This window comes from Apteryx mantelli, chromosome 4 (assembly GCF_036417845.1).
Source record: "Apteryx mantelli isolate bAptMan1 chromosome 4, bAptMan1.hap1, whole genome shotgun sequence".
In the NCBI taxonomy this organism is placed as follows: domain Eukaryota; kingdom Metazoa; phylum Chordata; class Aves; order Apterygiformes; family Apterygidae; genus Apteryx; species Apteryx mantelli.
This window is the reverse complement of record NC_089981.1, coordinates 11,510,126-11,531,654: the sequence shown is the minus strand read 5'-3', so window position 1 is coordinate 11,531,654 and position 21,529 is coordinate 11,510,126. Positions and strand designations below refer to the sequence as shown.

At 50.5% G+C, this 21,529-nt stretch overlaps 1 protein-coding gene and 1 pseudogene across 1 annotated transcript; both read left to right on the top strand.

Annotated features, from left to right (window-relative positions):
* The first annotated feature begins 11,604 nt into the window (after positions 1-11,604).
* LOC136991801 (proto-oncogene Mas-like) lies at positions 11,605-13,383 on the top strand (annotated as a pseudogene).
* A 4,226-nt stretch (positions 13,384-17,609) lies between these two features.
* LOC136991800 (olfactory receptor 4S2-like) lies at positions 17,610-20,764 on the top strand. The gene is made up of 2 exons (XM_067295256.1): positions 17,610-17,613; positions 19,881-20,764. Exons 1-2 carry the CDS (start codon positions 17,610-17,612, stop codon positions 20,762-20,764), a joined length of 888 nt encoding a protein of 295 aa, XP_067151357.1.
* The last annotated feature ends 765 nt before the right edge of the window (positions 20,765-21,529 follow it).

Below are 21,529 nucleotides of genomic sequence, written 5' to 3'. Positions count from 1 at the left end.
AGAGTTAGTCCAGGGTGCTCTGGTATCAAAAACTGCAAGCAGGAAGCACGGAGATATAACTAGGTGCTACAGTTGTAGGAAAGCAAGTAGCTCCAGCTGATCATCCGGAAGGAGCCAGCCTCCTTTTCCTCCACCAAAGACATCCACAGACAGTTAGGGCATGCTGATTTCACGCATGCTGTTCTTCAAGGATTCAAGGCCAAGGAAATGTGTTGTCTCTCCTCTTAGCTAAAGAAATGCAATGTGGGTTTGTGGAGTCACCTAGCTTCCCAGATTGGGAATGCAGGAGTGACTCACTTCGTAGGAAGAAAATTGAGGAATGGCCGGCTAAAAGGGCATTATAAAAACCCTGCAGAAAAGGCTTCATTTGCGATCTTTAAGCCACTATGCTTACATTCATATTTTGATATTGCAATGTGAAAGTAATTCAATCCCACAGTGGAGAAGTTAGCTTATGGGGTCCCAGCTGCATCAGTAATTTTTCTCACTCTCTCTTACTGTGCTGCTCAGGAAGGCTTCTGACCCACAGAACTTGGTACAGTCTCTAGGCTCCTTGGCCTGAGCCAGAAAAGGTCCTGCAGTACTGGGAGGGCAAAAAAAAAATTAAAAAAAGGTGCTATTCACAGATGTATTCCATGATAACAGAGCAAAAACCACGAGAAAGTTGTATTTGCAATCTAGGAGAGAGCACACAAGGAAAGATGAAACCATCTGAATGAAGGACTCTAATAAATATCCTCCAGTTCTGTGGACTCACAGGAATGTTTTGCACTTTGTTAGATACAGCTAAGGCCTTTCAGAGCCCACGGCATTTCTTTTCCCACAAGGTTCTTCTGCTCCTTCCTGACCACCTTCTCCATTTCCAGTGGACCCCCTGCACCTAAACTTGACCAAGGCAGAGGCCTCAAGGCTGCTCAGTCAAGACATCCTGAACAAAAGAGCCTCACGGCCGGGGGGAAGAGATCCAGACCAGTGTGTGCTGGACAAAGAAAGACACCTTGAACATCTGTGTCTTGATCGATCACTTCCTTTGCAAACTTCTTGTTTTGCAGTTACGCTCCTAGCAATGCTTGTTGCCAGCCAGCATGTCACAGGCCCAGGTTCTTAATCGCTGGAGAGCCCGGGTACGGGCAAAGTTCCCACTTGGCGCCTGCACTAATACACGCGCTGGAGAGGTTTGCGGTTCACGTGCTGGACCTGCCGGCTCTCTTTGCTAGCAGCACCTCACCCGAAGAAAGACGCGCACAGGTACCTCTTCTCTCTGCAATCTCACAGGATGAATAGACTCAGGGGAAGCAGGCAGACCTCCCACGGTTAATGGTGGTGGCCTGGCTTTCCTCTGCTTCCTGTGGTGTTTATTTCGCGCTGAAAGAACACTTTTCTTGTACGCTGAACAATGCAGAAGAAGGACGTTGTGCATGAGCATCTTTTCCATTCCAGGCTAAACAGTAAGGATGTTGCTAGCAGCTCAGGGAGCTCCAAGATGCTCTTGATAAAGCCCTCTACATGGCAAGAGCTGCTGCTCATGACAGTGGGCTCTCCAGAGTTGTTTCCCTTGCCTCTTCAGGCTCTGTAGCTCCCAGGAGGCGCCTCTGCCTCAGCCTGACTGCACGTCATGCCCTTTCTCTAGCCTCCCTCTTTATAACACTGAAATGCAACCCAGGCTTGGGAGGGGGGAAGAAAAGGGTTTCTCTTCTCTCATCATACCGCAGGGAAGAGGCAAGAACACACTTGCTGGATTCGAGCGGTGTAGCAGTGGCCCCACGCTGATGTGGACCCTGCTGAAGGGCTGGGCCTGTTTTTTCAAGCACACTACCACTCGCACCGGGCGTGAGGCTCTGGGCGAGTTACCTGACATCTAAGCAGTCTGGAAATCAGGCAGAGATTCAGGCCTGCCTCTCGCTGTGGAGAGGCTGAAGGAACTGGGTCCAAGCAGCAACGTTACCTTATTCTTGGTGGCTTGTTTGGACGCTTTGTCTTTGTGCACTCCCGTTTTGCAGGCAATTTTGATTGATCCATTGCTGTTCAGCAGCAGCCTCTGCTACCCGCTTCAACAGTCTTCTCCAAACTTCCTTTTGACTAGTTGATCCGAGAAGCCCAGAGGACAGCACCGAGCATCCTTTCTATTCCACATATCCATGCCTGGTGTGAGGCTGCTGGACTCACCTTGAGAGCTACGCTCACAACATTACTAGAGGGCATTCCAGCATATGCTCCAGTGCTGTTGCTCGCTACGTCGGATGCTTGCCATGCAGATCTCCCGCCAGAGGTATTTCTTTCACTGCCTTCCCGGCTTCTTCCAGTCTCATGTTAATTTATCACTCCATTAAGCACCCAAATACTGTGCTCTCCTAAGCCATTCAACACCGGCATTACTAGGGCACCCTGCTGGCATCTCTTCCCTCTGCAGTTGCCACAAGGCTTCAACCTGAAGGGCAGCAAGGCAAGTAAATCCAAAACAGGCAACCTAGGAGATGCTCAGTGTCCTCCCTTGGAGCACTGGAACCTCGGGTCGCTTCACAGAGCTTTAATCCTAGAGGTGTTCCTTAAAGAAGATGCCCTAAATTGCCCTGCCGACCCACTGCAATCTCGCCTTTAAGGCCAAGAAGCAAACTTGTTCTAGTCTCTCCCTTATTCAAAGCATTCCTCAGCTTCACTGGAAAAGGAATTCATCTTTGTGGAGCAGAACACAAATTTGGGGGGGGGGGGGGCTTACGGCTGCGCTGTCTTTTCTCCTCCCACCTCAGGTATGAGCTTTATTTTCTGAGCTTTATGGAGAAGTTTTCAATGTCCAGTCACCTAGCGAGGAGGAAGGGAGAAAGTTTTTCGAGGACTTGCTTGTCCAGCAAGCTGCTAAGCCTGCTGCACCACAAAAGAAAGCAGGTGAGCCTATTCTACAAACACAGCGTTGCTATCTCTAGCTTAGCAGCCATTCGGCATTTGCTTTGGTAATAGATTTCCTGGCACGAAGGTTTACTCTGCTTGTGTCCGCGCATCATCACTTGGCTAACCTTTTCTGGTTGACTGAAGCTTGTCAGGCACGGGAAGTCCTCCTGCCTGTGGCATCACCACCTGAGCCTCAACTGCTTACAGAGGAGGAGGAGAGGCAGCTCGAGGAGCAAGGGGATGAGACATGGCCAGCGGTGCCTGCAGAGTCCAGTACACCCCTCTCTACTGGCAAGTCCTTTCTTCCTTTTTTCTTTTTTTCTTTTTTCCTTTTTTGGAGAAGGTGCCAATGACATTGATATCTTCCCTCTTGTCATGGCATACCTGCTTTTGGTGATGCCGGTGGCTTTATGCCAAAGGCATTCCATTTCCAAATCAGGTGCAGCATGTGAGGTCAGTCCCCAGGACAGTCACTCAACGTGCTTATGAAATAAAGCCCAGCCACAGAGCTTGGCTCACACTGTAAAACACCGGCCTCGATGGCCCCGCAACGGCTAACTCCTCAAATGTAACATGTTGTTTAGAGCAGTTGCTGAACACTCCACAAGTTCTTATGGTAATAGGAAACAGTGAGGATTTTTCCTGTGCTTTTGCTTCCTTTTTCTCTTCCTCTCCCTCTTGCCTTCCTGCCCGCCACCCCCGCACCAAGTAATGGCCGTCTGTCTGTGAGGCTTAGGCAACCTCTGCTTTTGGAACACAGGGGAAGGAGAGCTTGTCTCCAAAGACTTTTCTGCTTCTCACCTCTTTTACTTCCTGTGATGAGAGACGAAGCCACCTGAGCTTATGACCTTGCTTTGTGCTCATGCCTTCGGTCTACAGTCTGCTCTGTGCACAAAATCGTCAAGGGCGTTCTTTTATGCATGATATAATCTAATAGTTCTTGCGCTTTTTAATTCTAATAACAATTGGACCCCCTTCGCTTGCTGCCCTCTCTCCCTCAACACATGCATGTAGTGAGCCAGCACAATGGTACTTCAGTCCCTCTCACCATTCCCCTTGTGCACCAAGTAAGACGATGGTGCTAGATTTTGCAGACAGAACTGCTTAGCTAATGCTTTGGCTTGCTTTTTCTCCTATCTCTGTGCAGCTGCCTGCAGACAAAAGCGAAGGAGGAACGCATCGCCCTCAGAGAGCCTAGCAGAGAAGAGGAGGAAATGCTCACCCCCTGCTGAGAAGGAAACCAGCATCTCTCTCAGGGTAGGTTGGAGCTCACTGATCCACCTTTGCTTCCCGCTCTGCTGACGACCCTTGAGCTATCCATTCTGCCAGCAGAGCTGCAGGCATGGGCAACATTCAGCTAACGGCGAGACAGAAGCACCTGAGGAGGCTCCCGCTGCCAGCTGGCAGCCCTCTTTCTAGAGGCTCTGTGGCCTCTCTTCAAAAGATGCATTTTGCAGTACACCTGCATTGCAGCCACAGAAGCTCATCCAAGGCAAGAGGGCCTTTGCTGTGGCAGCCGCTGTCCTTTACTACAAAACGGGCCATGAATGTTGTCAGAGTATGCAGGGATGCAACGAGGAAGGCTAAGGCCCGTTTGGAATTAAATCTGGCGAGAGATGTCAAGGACAGCAAGAAGGGCTTCAAATACATCAGCAGTAAGAGGAAGACTAGGGAAAATGTGGGCCCTTTGCTGAATGGGGTGGGTGCCCTGGTGACAAAGGATGCAGAGAAGGCAGAGTTACTGAATGCCTTCTTTGCTTCAGTCTTTACTGCTCAGGCCAGCCCTCAGGAACCCCAGACCCTGGAGGCAAGAGAGAAAGTCTGGAGAAAGGAAGACTTTCCCTTGGTGGAGGAGGATCGGGTTAGAGATCATTTAAGCAAACTTGACACCCACAAATCAATGGGCCCCAATGGGCTGCACCCACGAGTGCTGAGGGAGCTGGCGGATGGTATTGCTAAGCCACTCTCCATCCTCTTGGAAAGGTCATGGAGAACAGGAGAGGTGCCTGAGGACTGGAAGAAAGCCAGTGTCACCCCAGTCTTCCAAAAGGGCAAGAAGGAGGACTCAGGCAACTACAGGCCAGTCAGCCTCACCTGCATCCCTGGAAAGGTGATGGAGCAGCTCATCCTGGAAGGCATCTCCACGCATGTGGAGGAAAAGAAGGTGATCAGGCGTAGTCAGCATGGCTTCACCAAGGGGAAATCATGCCTAACCAATCTGATAGCCTTCTGTGATGGAATGACTGGCTGGGTAGATGAGGGGAGAGCAGTGGATGTTGTCTACCTAGACTTCAGCAAGGCTTTTGACACTGTCTCCCATAGCATCCTCATAGACAAGCTCAGGAAGTGTGGGTTAGATGAGTGGACAGTGAGGTGGATTGAGAACTGGCTGAATGGCAGAGCTCAGAGAGTTGTGATCAGTGGCACAGAGTCTAGTTGGAGGCCTGTAGCTAGCGGTGTCCCCCAGGGGTCAGTACTGGGTCCAGTCTTGTTCAACTTCTTCATCAATGACCTGGATGAAGGCACAGAGTGCACCCTCAGCAAGTTTGCTGAGGATACAAAACTGGGAGGAGTGGCTGATACACCAGAGGGCTGTGTTGCCATTCAAAGAGACTTGGACAGGCTGGAGAGGTGGGCAGAGAGGAACCTCCTGAAGCTCAACAAAGGCAAGTGCAGGGTCCTGCACCTAGGGAGGAATAACCCCAGTCACCAGGACAGGTTGGGGGTTGACCTGCTGGAAAGCAGCTCTGTGGAGAAGGACCTGGGAGTGCTGGTGGACACCAAGTTAAGCCTGAGGCAGCAATGTGCCCTTGTGGCCAAGAAGGCCAATGGTATCCTGGGGTGCATCAGGAAGAGTGTTGCCAGCAGGTCGAGGGAGGTGATTCTCCCCCTCTACTCAGCCCTGCTGAGGCCACATCTGGAGTACTGCGTCCAGTTCTGGGCTCCCCAGTACAAGAGGGATGTGGCACTACTGGAGCAAGTGCAGCGAAGGGCCACAAAGATGATTAGGGGACTGGAGCATCTCTCTTATGAGGAAAGGCTGAGAGAGCTGGGCCTGTTTAGCTTGGAGAAGAGAAGGCTGAGAGGAGATCTTATCAATGTGTACAAGTATCTGAAGGGAGGGTGTCGAGAGGATGGGACCAGACTCTTTTCAGTGGTGCCGAGCGACAGGACGCGAGGCAACGGGCACAAACTGAAACACAGACAGTTCCATCTGAACATGAGGAAAAACTTTTTCACTGTGAGGGTGACAGAGCACTGGAACAGGTTGCAAGAGAGGTTGTGGAGTCTCCTTCTCTGGAGATATTCAAAACGCGCCTGGATGCAATCCTGTGCAATGTGCTCTAGGTGACCCTGCTTGAGCAGGGGGGTTGGACTAGATGATCTCCAGAGGTCCCTTCCAACCTCAGCGATTCTGTGTGATTCTGTGTGTATGACAGTTCCCGCTGTTCTCAGAGAAGTTCACTTGCAGTTAGGATCGTGGAGGTGATAGCCTGAGGAGCAGCACAGTGCTAGCTGAAACTGGAGCCTTGCTTTTTCTCGCAAGTTGGACACAGCAGCTCATTTCCTCCATGGAAATCTGCTGCGATATTTAGTCTGGTCTTGGACATTTCACTTCTTCTTTATTTAGCCATACAAGGAAGGAGGATGCGAGTTGTGTGGGACCATCTTCTTTTGTGTCTGAACACATCGAGAGCCCATTCAAATGATCTCGTGCTAACGCAAACTTGTACTGTCTCCCTTTTTTCTTCAGCAACTGCTGAAGGTCGTTTGCGATGCCACAAAGCACTGCAACATCTGCCACCTCGAAAAACTACACCTGGTGCTCAGCCAGTGTGTTTACCACCATCGGCAAAACGATGACAAAACGCAGTTGATAGAGGTACTTTGCTTACACAGCACTTCCTGTCACTGTTGTGCACTTCTTCCTTGCGCACATTGGATATCCTGCTTATTCACTATTCCTCTCTTTCCTGCTTAGCAGTCTGTGTTACATATGAGTTGCTGACTTCCACCTGGAAGGTGTCTACACAGACTTTCATTTTATACAAAGCAGCTAGCTACAGGATTTTACATTTCTACTCCAGCTTATAGCAAGTTTGCCTGTGTTTATTTGGCAATTATTATTCCTTTTTTATCTTTTTTTTTAATCTTTTTTTAGGAAATGAAGGAAGAAATTGAAAACTTCTCCCGTGCTCAGTAACAGGAAACGTGCTTCTACTCTGCCATTCTTTTTCATTATTTGCTGTTTAGTCCTCAGTGCACAATTCAGTGAAGAGAGCCTGTAGTTATCATATAAAGACATCTGTTTGTATATATATCCGAATATAGCGAGGCTATACCAATAAAGCTCATATCAATCCTTTTAAGCTTTCTTACTGGCTGTTTGTTGCTGTTGGTGTTCCATACCTATTGCGTATACATCCATGATCTGTTGACATCGAGGTGTTTGGCCTTCCTTTCGCATGTGCATTGCCTGAAAGTCACGTGCCTGGCATTTTTAGGAGACCAATGGTCGTCAGTGCCTTTGACCTACACACATCTGGACGTCTTCCAAGTAATCTCAGTGCCTCTCTCAAAAGAAAGCAACGGAAAACTCGACCATCTTTGCCCAAACGGTGACAGGCGGTTTTTCTGGCGTCGCCTGGACTACTGCCTAAGCCGCTGTCTATTAGGCAACGTTGCAAGGCAGCGCAGAGGTCATTCTTCTCTGGACCTGCTCGCGCCCCCAGGGGTTCTCAGAGAAGGAAAACAAACCTGCAGCAAGCGTCGGGGAGGAAAACTCTTCCCCAGGCAGCGGCACTTTGCTGTGCTCGGGGCGCCCCGCGCCCGGGCACGTCTCAGCCCGCAGCGCTGCCTGCTGCCCGCCGCCCCCCCCCCCCCCAGCAGTTCTCCTCCGCCCGCTCGGCGGCAAGCGGCGCTCGCGCTCTCTCGGCCCCTCGCCTCGGCCCCGGCCCCCCTTCTCGGCCCGCCAGCGCCCCCGGCAGCCGCTCCGCCGCCGGGCACGGCTCTCCCGGCACAATTCTCCGCCCGGGCGGCCGAGCCGAGCCGAGCCGAGCCGCGCCGAGCTGCGCCAGCCCCCGGCTCCCCCGGCGCCCACCCCCGCCCGCAGCGCCCGCCCGGCCCCCACCCGCCGCCACCCGCCGCGACCCCCAGCGCCGCCGGCAGCCGCGCTCCGCGCCGGGAGCCGCCCTCGCGGCGGGAAGCGCCCCCGAGCCCCGCCGAGGCTGCGAGCCTGCCCGGGGCTGCAGCGCCCACGGCGCCGGCTGCCCCCGCACCCTCGCCCCCGCCGCGCCTGTTGCGCTCTCGGCTCCGCGCAGTGGCCCCGCGCCCCGACGCCTCGCCGCCCGGCGCCCGCGCTCTGCCCCGCCGCTGCCCCGGCCCACCTCGCCCAGCCGCAGCCTGTGCTAGCGCGCCCCGCAGCCGCGGCGCTCCAGCCCAGGGCGCTGCTCTTCCCCAGCGCTCTCCTGCTCGCCCCCGCCGAGGCTCAGCGCCTTCGCTGACCAGCGTGTTCGTTGCACTGCTTTAAAGGCTCGCTTCTGGCATTGTAACACAAGAAATCGGCTTGGGGCAATGGAAACTCCCTTGCCAGGCTTGCTTGCCTGGATCGGCAGCGGTAATGGGCCTTCTTCCCAACGGAGAGCTGCCAGAGGCTGGTCACAGCCTGCCCTTCTGAGCGCAGATCCAAAAGCTGCCCTGGCAGATGACCGTTGGCAGACGTCCATCGCAGAGCAAGCAGCCATGGGAGCGTCGTCTTTCTTTTTTGCTTCTGCCCGCTGCAAACAGAAACCAAGCAAAGAGCAGGCAAGAAAATCAGGAGGAGAGAGCGCTCCTGCCCTTCCCCTTTGTGCAGGGCAGTGCTGTGCGATGCAGCAGGAAGAGCCGAGAGCGAACAGCTGAAGGCGCCACACACACTTTACCCCAGACTTTGGAGAAACTCCAAGGCAGCTAAGCGCTTACGAAGGAAACAACCACCTGAGCTGTAAAACTGTGAGCATCCCTCAAGGGACACAGCCTTTGCTGATCTGGTTTTACATTTGACTCACTGTGTCCTCTCAGAGAGGGCCGCTGCCCAGGCGCTCCTGCTCCTCCACCTCTTCTACCCTTTCACTTGAAAAGCCCTCCCTCCTGCTCTCTCTCCTTGCTGCTAGCACTGGTGTCGAATGGTAGTGCTCCGAGTGGGGCTGCTGCTTGCCTAGGTGCTTGCCCAGCACTCCCTTGCAGGGCAGCGCTACCCAATGCAGTGCACTTGCCCCGGACAACGGGAGCATCAGTGCAGCCCTCTGTGGCTTCAAGAGGTTCAGAAACCTCTTAGCCTGGGATTTGCACCTGCATCTTAGGGAGGAGAGTGTGCTGGGAACTGACCAGTATCGACTCTCTGGTGTGGCTGTGTGTTTCCTTCCCCTTCGGAATGAGCAACAGATGAATCCTCTTGCTGGAGGGCCTTCAAAAGCACTTGCCTCCTCCGCAGAAGGCATCCACCACTGCCCCAGAATGAAATTGTCCCACACCAAGAGGAAGCTCTCAGCGCCTCTGTTTGTGGCTCAGCACAGGTCCTGGAGACAGAAGGGTTCCAAGCCATGTCTCTGCAAAATAATTTCTCTTTTCCTGCTTCTGATGCTCTGGAAGTGAGTATGCCATGACAGCTTCCTCCACATCTGGCCCTGCCTTACTGACCGTCTCTTCCAAGTTGCTGGCTGTAGCAGAGACTTGGCACGGCCAGAGAAAACAAGCCCTGCTGTTGCTGGTGCTGCTGGTGCTGCTGCCAAGAGGGTTTCCTTGCTCTGGAGTCCATCTTCACTGCCCGGTGGGAGCAAGGGAGGGCATTTCCACCTGCTGGCCTGCAAGAAACCTGTCATGCTTACAGTGCAGCCTCTCAGCAGTAAGGGCCACCAGTGAGCAGCATCAGCCACTCAGAAGTCTGGGAGAGGCTCCAGGGAAAAAGTGGAGAGAGCCAAGCATGTGCTGGAGAGACTCCTGGGCCCAGGAAGGAAGCTGTGGCTCTACATGCCACAGGGAGGTTTGTTGCAACGGGTTGTGCTGCATCCAGCGACCCGGCACCTGCCCAGTGGGCCATCACTCCAGGGCTCTCTTAGGCTGCTGCTCTGATCCAGTGAAGCCACAGCCAGGCACAAGCAATCTGACCGAGGAAGAGGTGGGGCACGCTGCCCGCCTGGCCTCTCTGCCTCTGCACATGAGACTTCCTCCCAAGCTCCTCCAGGGAGCAAGTGGCATCTGTCTCCATGCATTCAGATCCCTTCCTCCATCTTCCCTAGCAAAACTCCCCTGCAGCCTCGGTACATGTTTGCTACTCACACAAAGTCCACCACATTTTTCCCTTGGCTGTTCAGATTCCCCTTTGATTGGCGCTATCCATCGCGGTGTCCCTGCAGGCAGCAGGCAGTGCGATGGGGTTCCTGTGCTGCTGCCTGCCAGCTGGCTCCCCTGAGCTCCCCCAGGCAGGGCCAAGTTACTCTCCTGCAGGAGCTGACTGCAATTTGCTAAGATCCCGCATACCAGTGCACTGCAGGAATCTGCTGGAGCAGATGGACTGCTCACCTTTGCCTGGCACTCAGGCAAAGTCTGCGTGGTCCTGGCACTTCCTATCATTGACTAGGCAAGAGAACAAAGACTGCACGTGGGAAATGCATGTGGTGCTTCATTTTAGAAATCACTGCTTTCCAAAGTCACTCTGCTGGTGCAGAGGGAACTGTAAAGGTACACCATTCTAGTGGCTTACCTCCAACGCAAGGAGCTTAACTGAGGGAAGTCTGGTCACTCTGGTTGCCCCTGGAGCAGTGATGTGCAGAAAACACAAGGCATCTACCAGGTGATGTTTCCATGTAGCACAGGCAATGGACAAAGGCGGAGCTCTTTAATACCAAGCCCTTCTTTTCCCTCTCTCCTGCAAGGCAGCAGAAGGTTTAAAAGTGCTATCCCACACTGCAAGACATCCTGCAGCAGGCAGGAATCCAGCTGTGCTCACGGCAAGCCCCCCTCTGCCATGTACTCAGTCCTGCTGCTCTACCTGCTTCCAGCAGAGGAAAAAGCAGCTTTCCCTTTTCAATGGAGGCCAAAGTGAGCCGTGGTGACAGCTAGATGAGGCTGGTGTCAATTTGCAAGGTCATGGCTAAGCAGCTCAGGGAGCTCTACATGTTTACACATGGGCTCTCTGCGCCTGGAGGAGGCTGTGGACTTAGGTGGATCTTGTGGGAGCAGCTCTCCATTGCTCTTGGGATTTTCCAGGACCCCTCCTTTTTGACATCCCCTGTTTTCAGCGATTCCACCCCATCCGCACCACTCTCTGTCTCTCTTTTTCTCCCAGATGTCTCTTGCCCCGAACCTCCAGCCTGTCTCCACCTCTCCCTGCTGCCCCAGAACACTCTCTCCAGGCCTTTCCCAATCACTCATTGAGGTGGTCCTTCCTGCCCCAGCCTGGGGCTTGGTGTGGGGGAGTGGGGAGGGAAGGCGAGTGCTGGGAGTGCTGATGCCCCTGATCTCCTCTCTCCTTCCTTGTCTCTCCTAGGAGGTGGCGGGAGAGGGGAGAGGGACAAGACGACACTGACAGCAGGGGCTTCACCATGGTGGACACCAACACAACAGCCCTTTCTCTGAGCTACACGGCCACAGGATACACAAACTCTCAGAGGACTGCAGAATCTCAGTGCATAAGAGATTACAGAGCGGTGATAATTTTGAGTGTCTCTGTGTGGGCTAGTGGGGAACGGGATGGTTGTGTGGTTCCTGGGCTTTCACATGAAGAAGAGCCCCTTCACCATCTACATTCTGAACCTGGCCATCACCGACTTCTCTTTGCTCCTCTTTCTTCTTGTTATATTACCACTAGACATGGTTATAGAACTATATCTTTTCCAAATATCTCCTGATGGATCTGTTTCTCTTGTGGTACTTTACCAGCATGTATCTCCTGGCAGCAATGAGCATGGAGAGGTGTCTGTCTATTTTATTCCCAGTCTCGCACCGATGACGTCGCCCAAAGTGCTTGTCTGGAATTGTGTGTGGGGTGATCTGGTTTCTTTCCTGACTTTTTGTTTGCTTGTTTTTTCTGGGTTGTTATTCCCCCTTTAACATGAACTGTTGACATATATTTCTACAACTAGGCATTGTGAATTTCTTCATTTTCTCTTTCTTCCCGTTCCTTTCCAACCTGATCCTGCTCATCAAACTTCGATATGGCTCACAGAGGCGTCACCCTGGGAGACTGTTTGTTGCGATCTTGCTCAACATCCTCTTCTTCTTTGCCTTTGGGTTTCCTTACAGTGTAGAAATAATACTCAGTGTTGCTTATTCAAAAGAAATATTTCCTGAAAATCTGTCTTTCTTGCTGGCGTCTCTGAACAGTAGCATCAATCCTGGCATTTACTTCCTTGTCGGGAGATGCCGTCAGCGCCGGTTGCAGGGCTCTGTGAAAGTGGCCTTCCGGCGAGTGTTTGCAGAGAAAGCAACATGTGAGGAGGGCAGCCAAGGCCCCGGCGACACTGCTGTGGAGACCACTGTGTAGATCCCTGCTGGCAAGGCAGGAGTGGAGATGCTGATCTCCACAGGCAGCCCGGGAGGAGACGGAGAGCCCCACGCCATGGCTGGTGGCCCTCTTGCCGCCAGGGAGGTGACCAAAGCTGGGTGTGGGGACAGGGCCACAAGCCTGGTATAGTGCTGCTCTGCTGGACTTGGTCCCCAAGCACTGTCTGTATTCCCCTTTGCAACCTCCGCCACGGTCCTGGTCCTCGCCCAATAAACTTTGGCTTTCTTCTGCCAGCAAGCAAGCCCTTGTGGTCTTCTTGGGGCTCTCTCGCTCAGGAGAAGTGAGCCACGTTCACAGGAAGGCTCTGGTGGAGCTTTGGCCAACTCGGGGAAGCAAGTTTTCAGGCAGGGTGAAAGCGGCAATGCCAACACGTGGTGGTGGTGGTGGTGGTGGTGGTGCACCACCAGAGGGGGATTGCCTCTTCCTGCTGTGCCTGTGCTGAAGTGCAAGGCTGAGCAAGAACTGGAGGGGAACCCTGCCAGCAGGAAGCAGAAATGCAGCTGGGTCAGCATTTGGTCAGCGGTCACCTCCCTCGGGCATAGGCAGCAGCGTCTGCTGCGAGAGCTGCTCCCTGTGCCCACCCTGCTGCCCCAGCCCGGGGTTCTCCGCTGCAGCCCCCCTTTGCTGGTGTAAAGAGCAGGTGAGCAGCTTGGCTGGCTCACTGCAGGCAGGCCTGGCCGCAGCAGCACGGCTGGGGGTCAGTTTGCAGGCCATCTCTTGTGGTCTGCCAGGCTCTGCACCCCCGGCACCTCCTTGGCTGCACACACACCCCTGTGAAGAAGATGTCCCGAGGTCTTTTTCCCTTGAGCTCGGCAGGCAGGGTCTGGGCCTCTCGCACACATCCGGCACCCTCAGCACCCCACGGCTGTGATTTCCACGGGCAGTGACCAGCTGTATGAGAAAGTCCCCAGAGCTGTGTTTTGAACCTGCCCCCAGATCACGTCTTTTTCTGACGCCGTGTCCTTGTCAAATTTGAAGCAGCGAAGAAGTGTTCCCTCTTTCCCTCCCACAGAAGTGTGCAGCCCTCACTCAGAGGTCTTTGTCTTCTCTCCCCCAGCCTGGGCATGTCCCCCTCGCTCTGCAGAGCAGCCCCTTCCAGGGAAGGTGGTGCTCTCCTTTGCCTGCCCTTGTTTCCTGTCTTGGTGCCTTTCCCACTTCTCCCATGGCGTTGCTGTGCTGGGGGGTGAGCAGGGCCTGTGGCACGTGCAGTGTGTGTGCAGCCTCTCGAGATCTCCGTCTTTCCCCAGGAAACACCTCAGAAAGAAGGAGTAAAGGAAAGGAAGGAAGGGAAGGAAGGAAAGACAAGTGAGCAGTAAAGATGCAGTCTCCATAAGGCTGATGGATGAGATTCTGTGAGACAAGAATCTCTTGCAGAGAAAAGCTCATTTGCAGCCCTCTGTACTCCACGACATGTAATCTCTGAGGCAACATGTTCATGCCGGGAATGGGATTAGAATCAGTGGATGAAGCCCTTGTGCTGTTGCATGCCAAACATTGGTAAATTCCCATTTTTTGATGGTCCCTGGCTCATCTCTCTGGGACAGCAGCACCAACCCGGTCATTTACTTCCTCTTCAGGAGCAACTGTCACCACCGGCTCCATGGCTCTGGGAAAGTCACCTTCCGACAAGTGTTTGCAGAGAAAGCAACGTGCGGAGAAGGAAGCCAAGTGCCCAGAGACACTGCTGCAGAGACTGCTGTATAAATCCCTGCTGGCGAGGAGGTGTGGGAGGGTGGGGCAGCCTGCAGAGGGGACTGAGGGGAGGTGGGCAGCAGTGCTCAGACCCCAGCGGAGCCAGGGCATCTCCACTGCAGTGGGAGCAGCTCAGCTGGCGATGTGCCCCTTGCGAGCAGGGCTGTGCTGGGGACCAGGGAGCTGGGTGAGAGCGATCCTTGTCTGCACACCATGCCAGGGCCTCTTCTCATTACGTGGTCCCCCCTTGTGGAAGGGGACATGGTGCACAGAGCATGGCTAAGCAGAGCATGCAGAGCGCGGGTAGGAAGAGTGACCCAGGATGTTGGGCATGTCTTTGGGACCCTGAACCTTACAGGGAGTCTCTTCCCTCACTTTGACTTGAGGCCAAGCCTGCAGGACTCCAGGGCATTCTGGCAGCTCCTGGGAGGCCACTCTCAGCAGGGATGAGTTTCATCCTGGCTATTTTGGGCTTGTATAGAAACATCCTTGAGGCCTGAACACCTAGGGGACCGTTCAGCTGGTGCCACGGCTGCTCTGGTCAACACACAGGGGTCCTGGAGTGATGCGTGGTGTTTCTGTGTGTGTAGAGAAGAGCACCAATTCCTCACCTACACCCTGAGCCTCTCCATCGCTGTCCCCAGAGGGCTGGAGGGGGGACTCATCACTCCCAGCTTTCGCCCAAGATGGCCATCTCCAGATGAGTTAGTTGCCCTAGGCTGCCTGTACAGGCAGTGGAGAGAAAGGTGCTTGTAAGGAGCTTTTCCCTTCCCTATGTGGCTGCAGCACACAGCTCCTGCTGAGCCATCAGCCACCCTCCTGTCCCTGTGCCAAATCTCTTCCCCACCACCGTCTCGCCCCACACTGGGGGTGCCTCGCTCCCCCTACGCAGTGCCGTGCAAGTCCTCTCACCCTAGTGCTTCTGAGAAAGCTTTCAGCTCCCAGCCACAGCACCTTATCTCACTGTCTTCCCAGTAGCTGCTGGGAGGGTCACCTCTCTTCCTGGCACTGGCACTTGCCTGTTGCTGCAGGGCTGAAAGGGCATTTCTCTGCCTCTCCATCCAGCTCTCCAGACTTTCTATTTTTTATTTTTTATTTTTGGCTCCTGCCCTCAATCCTTCCCTCCTTTGTTTCTCCATTACTCTCTTTCTGGGTTGGCTGGTGCGTGGATCTAATTAACACTAAAACAGTTTGTGAGCAAATGAAGGGCTGGATTTAAAAGGAATGGATCTAAATCTGATTTTTTTGGAATTAAGTTGAAGGCAGAAGAAGAAGGGAAAATGTCTGCACCAGAACATTCAAAGAACTAACAGGGGTCAAAACTTTTCTTTTTTGTTTGTTTTAATTCTACAGAGTAGCAGTATTCCTGAAGCCATTTCATGCCAGTTAACAAGGTTTGGAGAAGCCCTTTAATGGTTGATTACAATATTGCTTTAGCAGAGATTTCACTAGAAACCATGAGACCTCTCTGCTGTCCTCCTTCGTTGGTTTCATTTCATAGGTTCACCTTTGACTGCAGCTGCTCAGGTTAAGAAAGATGGGGCCCATCGTGACAGTGAGATTTGTCCGCCCTAAGTTATTTTGTTTAAAAGCTAGATGTCTATTTCACACCTAATCGCATCCTAAAATCAGTTCTGAGGTAGATCAGATGCATCTGCCTCCAGAGACATTCATTTTTTTCTGCAGAAGAGCCTAGAGTGACTAAGTCAGGGTTAAATTCGCTGACTTCCATTGGCATTAAATAGGTGACTTCCTCCCTCTGTTTCCCAATGCGTAAATGAAGGATTTTTTTGACTGACTTGGTAATTCATTGACCTCTGTTAAAACATGCAAATTCTTGCACAGAGGCTTTATTCACTGGATTTCCAGTGATGAAATTTCTGGTGAGATAGGACTTGGAGGGTCATCAAGAGGTCACCCAGGACATCTTCTGTCCCTATCAAAACTTAATCGTAACCACTCCTGAGAGAAATGAGCCCAAGCTGCCCTTAAAAGACTCCTGTGATAGGAATTCTTTACCATCCCTGGAGGATGGTGACTCTTCCTACAGCTTGAGGTTTCTTTTTTTTTTTCCTTTAATGAGGATTTCTCTTTTACATGTTTTTTGGAATACACAGAAGTTAAAAAAGGAGAAAAAATATCTAGATTACAAATGGACTGTTTTAGCATTCACAATGCTAGGAAGCCAGAGCAGTGGACCTAATGGCCCTTTACACATGGGAAATCCATACAACTATCAGCTTGGAGTAAGGAAGAACTCCGAGAAGCATTAACTGGATAGTTCCATGCATATGCTTGTCCAGTTTAATATTCAGCTACTCCTTTGACTGTTATTTCTTATGGAGAAACCCTGAAATGCCTTTGTGATATCATTAGAAAAGCATTGACTGACAACTGTTTCTTTAAAATATATTTACTTAAACTTTTCAGTCAAGACAGAACTCATTCTCCTCCTTTGCCCCTTTCTTTCACGCCTTCCCTTCACTAAGCCTCCACCCCTCCCTCCTCCAGCCCCAAGAGCCCTTCAGGTGGAAGATTTCCTGCGAGAGGGTTAAAGATTGGTACTTAAACGGTTTTCTTCTCAGCCCTTTGTGCAGCTGCTGGGATATGAAAGCGTCATTCAACACACCCAGGTCACATCATCCACACAGCCTATTAAACCACTTCTTGCATAGGCAGGAAACATCAAGATACACTTGTGACACATGAAAGCAAGTAATAAATTAGATGGGGTTGAATTATACACTAACAGCCACCTCCTAAGCAAGTTTTGGAAGCTTTCCAGAAGCCATTCTATGTTCTTTAAAGGCGCTGTGCTCTAACACATTCATACCAGGGGAGACAGAAGTTGAGGAGATAAGGTTGTACAGCCCTTACACAAAAAATTAGATCTCTAAACACAGGCGAGGTAAGTTTTGCAGCTTCTCTGCCTTCTCGCTTTCCTTTGTTTTGTTTTGCTTTGCTTTGCTTTGCTTTCCTCTTCCTTTTCCTTTCTTCTTGCACAAAAGTGAAAATACAGAAAGGAACTTCCACTGAAGTTATCAACTGTCTCTAGTTATCTTTGGCTAGAATCATATACAGAGCTAGTTCCACAGCCGCAGATTCGATTGGTTCGAAATTATTCTTTTGTTTCCCATAACCACCTGAGATTTTAGGGAAGAATGCATGCAGTAAGGAGATGGTGCAATTTCTCACCCTTTTTGAGATGTTAAGAGTACACATGAGATTCATTTTATTTTGCAGCTGATTGCATTATGTCATATAGCTCAGGTCTACCCCTGCAAAGGCACTTGAAGAGATAAGCCATAACTGGTGGCAATCCTCTACTGAATTAGTCATTCTAGTAATCCTCTTGGAGTCAGCAGTAAGAAACGGGTACCTGCAGCACATGATTCATCACATCTACAAGTAGACTGGTCAGGTGTAATATGCCTAGCTTAGGTACAGGTGCCTACATGACTTAAGGCGATGAGATGAGATCAGACAGATGGGTAGTTTGTTAAATGTAGTTTGGTTGGTGATGGAAAGGACCTTTTCAAGCAAGATACATAGTCGAGCTGTCTGAATTGTGAATCGGTCCTTTTGTAGATGCACACCTTGTTTTTAGCTCAGGAGTTTGCCATCTGCTGGTATTCAGGCATATAGTTTCCCCTGACCATTTCTCTCTTGGTCACTCCTTTCTGACTGCCTAAATATGGCCCTGCGATTGCTGTGGTATGCTTCCAGTCATGCTCTGGCTTGGATGGAGCCCATCTATTTCTTTCCGTCTGGGTACTGCACAGCCATAAAGGTGTGCTCATTTCATCCCTGTCACTTATTTTGTTGAGAAGTCTACGTCGTTGCTCAGTAGAAGGAAGAGGGGTAGAAAGGATCACAACTTGGTAAGACGAGGAAGAAAATGACCTCCCGTTGTTCTTACTGATCCTTTTCCTTGTAGAAATATCTGAAGGGGAACCATCCATGTAGATTTTACCCTTCTGCTTGAAAAACTTTCATCTAGTGTAAATACAACTGTAAGCATAGGAAAAGTCCCTAACTTTGCCCACTTCCTCTCTCGGCTTCACTTTGTGGGTTTGAAAGTAATCTCGGGTTTTCTCAGTTTCAGTGTTTCCTGTGGATGCTTGATCACTTTGTGCCTGCACGAGAGTTTCTGATTATGCTGCAGATTGAAGTAGTTGGTAGATAACTTGGCTTAACTGAATCATTCCACAGATTTGCTCACAGATCACGAATACAAATGAGAAGACCTGGTTGTGATGTAATTCTGCAGGACTTAAAATGGTGCATTTTAACACCAGCTGACGGGGAATGTTTTGATGCTAGAAGGAAGCCCACACAGTGGATATTTTTATTAAAAGAGTGCCTGCTTTTGGCTGACCTTAAACTCTCTGTGAAGAGTTTCATCTGGTGGTTCCCAGACTTCTTTGACCAAAGGAACTCTGGTGGTCTGGGTGCATAAAGGCAAGCTAGAAACGTTACACTCTTTCTAAAGGTGTAGGCTACTCATTTATTAGTGACACGTAATGCTCTATGGGTTGTAGCTGGAATGCAGGGTGAACCAAAGAAGTCCCATGTTTATGCTGGAATGTGACCTTGTCTCGAATGAGAAACTGTATGGATGTAGAAATGCCTAGGGACAAGGAGCTCAGCCATAACCTGAAAAAGGTGGATGGCATTACAAAAAGCTCTGCGCTACTTTCAGGCACCAAAAGGGATTATTCTGTAAAGGTCATTCTAACCAGGTGGTGCTAATTTGCTTAAGCTCCTCATAGTGAATGGAGGAAAAAAGGGTTCTGCAAAGGACCCTAATTTAGTCATTCTGAATCAGCCTATGAATCAGACTTATACTGGCTGTTGAAGGAGTTTAGTTAGATTAGCTTCATTAAGCTAAGTTAACCCTTGAAAGGATCACGCAGAGTGTATCAAAAATCATACTGGGTAAAATCAGTACAGTGCTGGGACAGAAGATCTCACAAGAGTCTTTCATTCTTCCTTCCTCTGATAGAAACAATGCCGAGATTTAGAACAATGTGAAATACTACATTAAGTCATATGTGCAATTTTTTTCCCCTCCATGATAGATAACCTTCCCAGAACTCATTTTTCAGCCTGTGACATTTCATATTTACGTTTCAAAATGTATATACACAAGAGAGTTCTTTTCTCTGCCTGTGGGTACATTTCCCTTCTAAACAAGAATTCAAAGATCATGTGTACTTATAAAGCAAATCATCATTCTGAGCAATATTTCCAGGTATTCTTAAAGACACCCATTTTACAAAGATTGCTGTCAGGGACTTTGTCTCCCCTGAGGGCAAACATGCTGCATTATCTGCCTTGTAGTGCCCAAGGTGAACACTCTGGCCTTGTCCTTAGTGCATGGAAGGCTATCAGCCATGGAGCCAGTCTTTCAAAATCCTGGAGCACCAGGATTAAGGAACATATCACAGAGTGCACCTATCTCCGTGCCACCAAAGCCAGGGCAGAAGCTTTGTACTGTGGAGAACTAAATAGCTGTGAAAAAATACATGACAGAAACTAAACACTTCAAAAGCTTAATACTAATGCTATATCTTTCTTGGTTTGCATCCACTTCTGATATAGAACTCATCATTAATAATGAAAAAATGGTGATGAATCATGTGTCTGTCTTTGTTTTCCCAGATGTATAAGCTGTATATTGCATATTGGCACCCGACTGACCAACATGGAGAATGTAAGCAGTGTGAAGGAATTCATTCTTCTGGGCCTTTCAAAGAACCAAGGGGTGAGAAAATAGGTTTTGTGGTGTTTTTGTTCTTCTATATTGTTATCGTGGCAGGAAATCTGCTCATCGTTGTCACTGTAGTTAGCAGTCAGAGTCTGAACTCCCCCATGTATTTCTTTCTCTGCCACCTGTCCATTGCAGATCTTTGCTTCTCGTCTGCCACAGCTCCCAAAATGATTGCTGACTTCCTTGTTGAGAAGAAAACCATTTCCTTTGGGGGTTGCATGGCACAGCTATTCATGGGACATATCTCTGGCGGTGCTGAGGTCTTCATCCTCACAGCAATGGCCTATGATCGCTACTTTGCCATATGCAGACCCCTGCACTACACCACCCTCATGACCAGGCGTGTGTGTGGCTGGATGGTGATGGGTTCATGGGTGGGGGGCTTTGTGCACTCCCTGGTGCAGACCCTCATAACTGTTAGCCTCCCTTTTTGTGGTCCCAACAAAATTGACCACTACTGTTGTGATGTCCATCCCCTACTACAACTGGCCTGTACCGACACCTATGTTGTGGGCGTCATTGACGTTGCCAATACTGGAATGATTTCTGTGGTCACTTTCTTCATCCTGGTCACGTCCTACATTGTCATTTTGTTTTCCTTGAAAAGGCGAACGTCCGAAGGGCGGAAGAAAGCCCTCTCCACCTGTGGGTCCCACATTACTGTGGTGATTCTCTTCTTTGGGCCATGCACATTCATCTACATACGCCCATCCAGCAGTCTCTCGGAGGACAAGAAGGTAGCTGTGTTTTACACCGTCATCACGCCCATGCTGAACCCACTCATCTACACGCTGAGAAATGAGGAGATGAAAAGTGCCATGAGAAAATTGTGGAATAGAAAAATTTGGCGTGAAAAGGGTGAGGTGTAGAACTGTGGTAACATTTTCTCAGGAGCTGAGAAAATCAAGTGTCTCTCACTATAATTCCATTTTGGAAAATTTACTGAAAGCTCCCTTTTGAAGAAAAGCTTGGTTTTAGCTGTTGTAGTAATTAGGAAGACACTGAAAGTTCATGTTTTGATTGGAATGGCATTGTAAACTCTGTGACTAGCAGGGATTCCCTTTATGTTCTCTTTTTGAATAGCACAGGCCCAGGACTGGGGCTTCCAAGCACTGCTGAGACACCAGCAAATAAATAAATGAATGCTATCAAAAATATTAAAATGTGTTCCAGGCAGAGCATCCCATTACTCCGAGCTCTCCCAGGTGTAAACTTTCCGTCAGACAAACTCCATCTACTCTGTAATCTACTCAGCTAGGAAACGATGGCCCAGGGTGTCTGCAAGGCTGTTGGTCCCCTGCTGCTGGAAGCAATTGTACCAAAGGCTTCCTTCCCCTTTACTTTAGAGTAAATGCCTTCTTAGGAGTACTGCATTGTCATATGCTGAATCCATGGGTTAGCAATTAAACTGCTGATATTAGATGCTGGCTGGGTCATTTGCTGATGCAGATGATATGAGGAGAAGCTTCTCCCCTTCCCATTCTAGTGCAGCTCTCTGCCTTTCTGCAGTAGTTCACCTATCACTAATGCCCTCCTTCCTAGCCATCCCCTCTGCCCTTCATCTCTGCCTCAGATTTTGCATTTTACTGTTTAGACTAATAGAGAATCAAAGATCCAAGTGAAAGATAAATTGC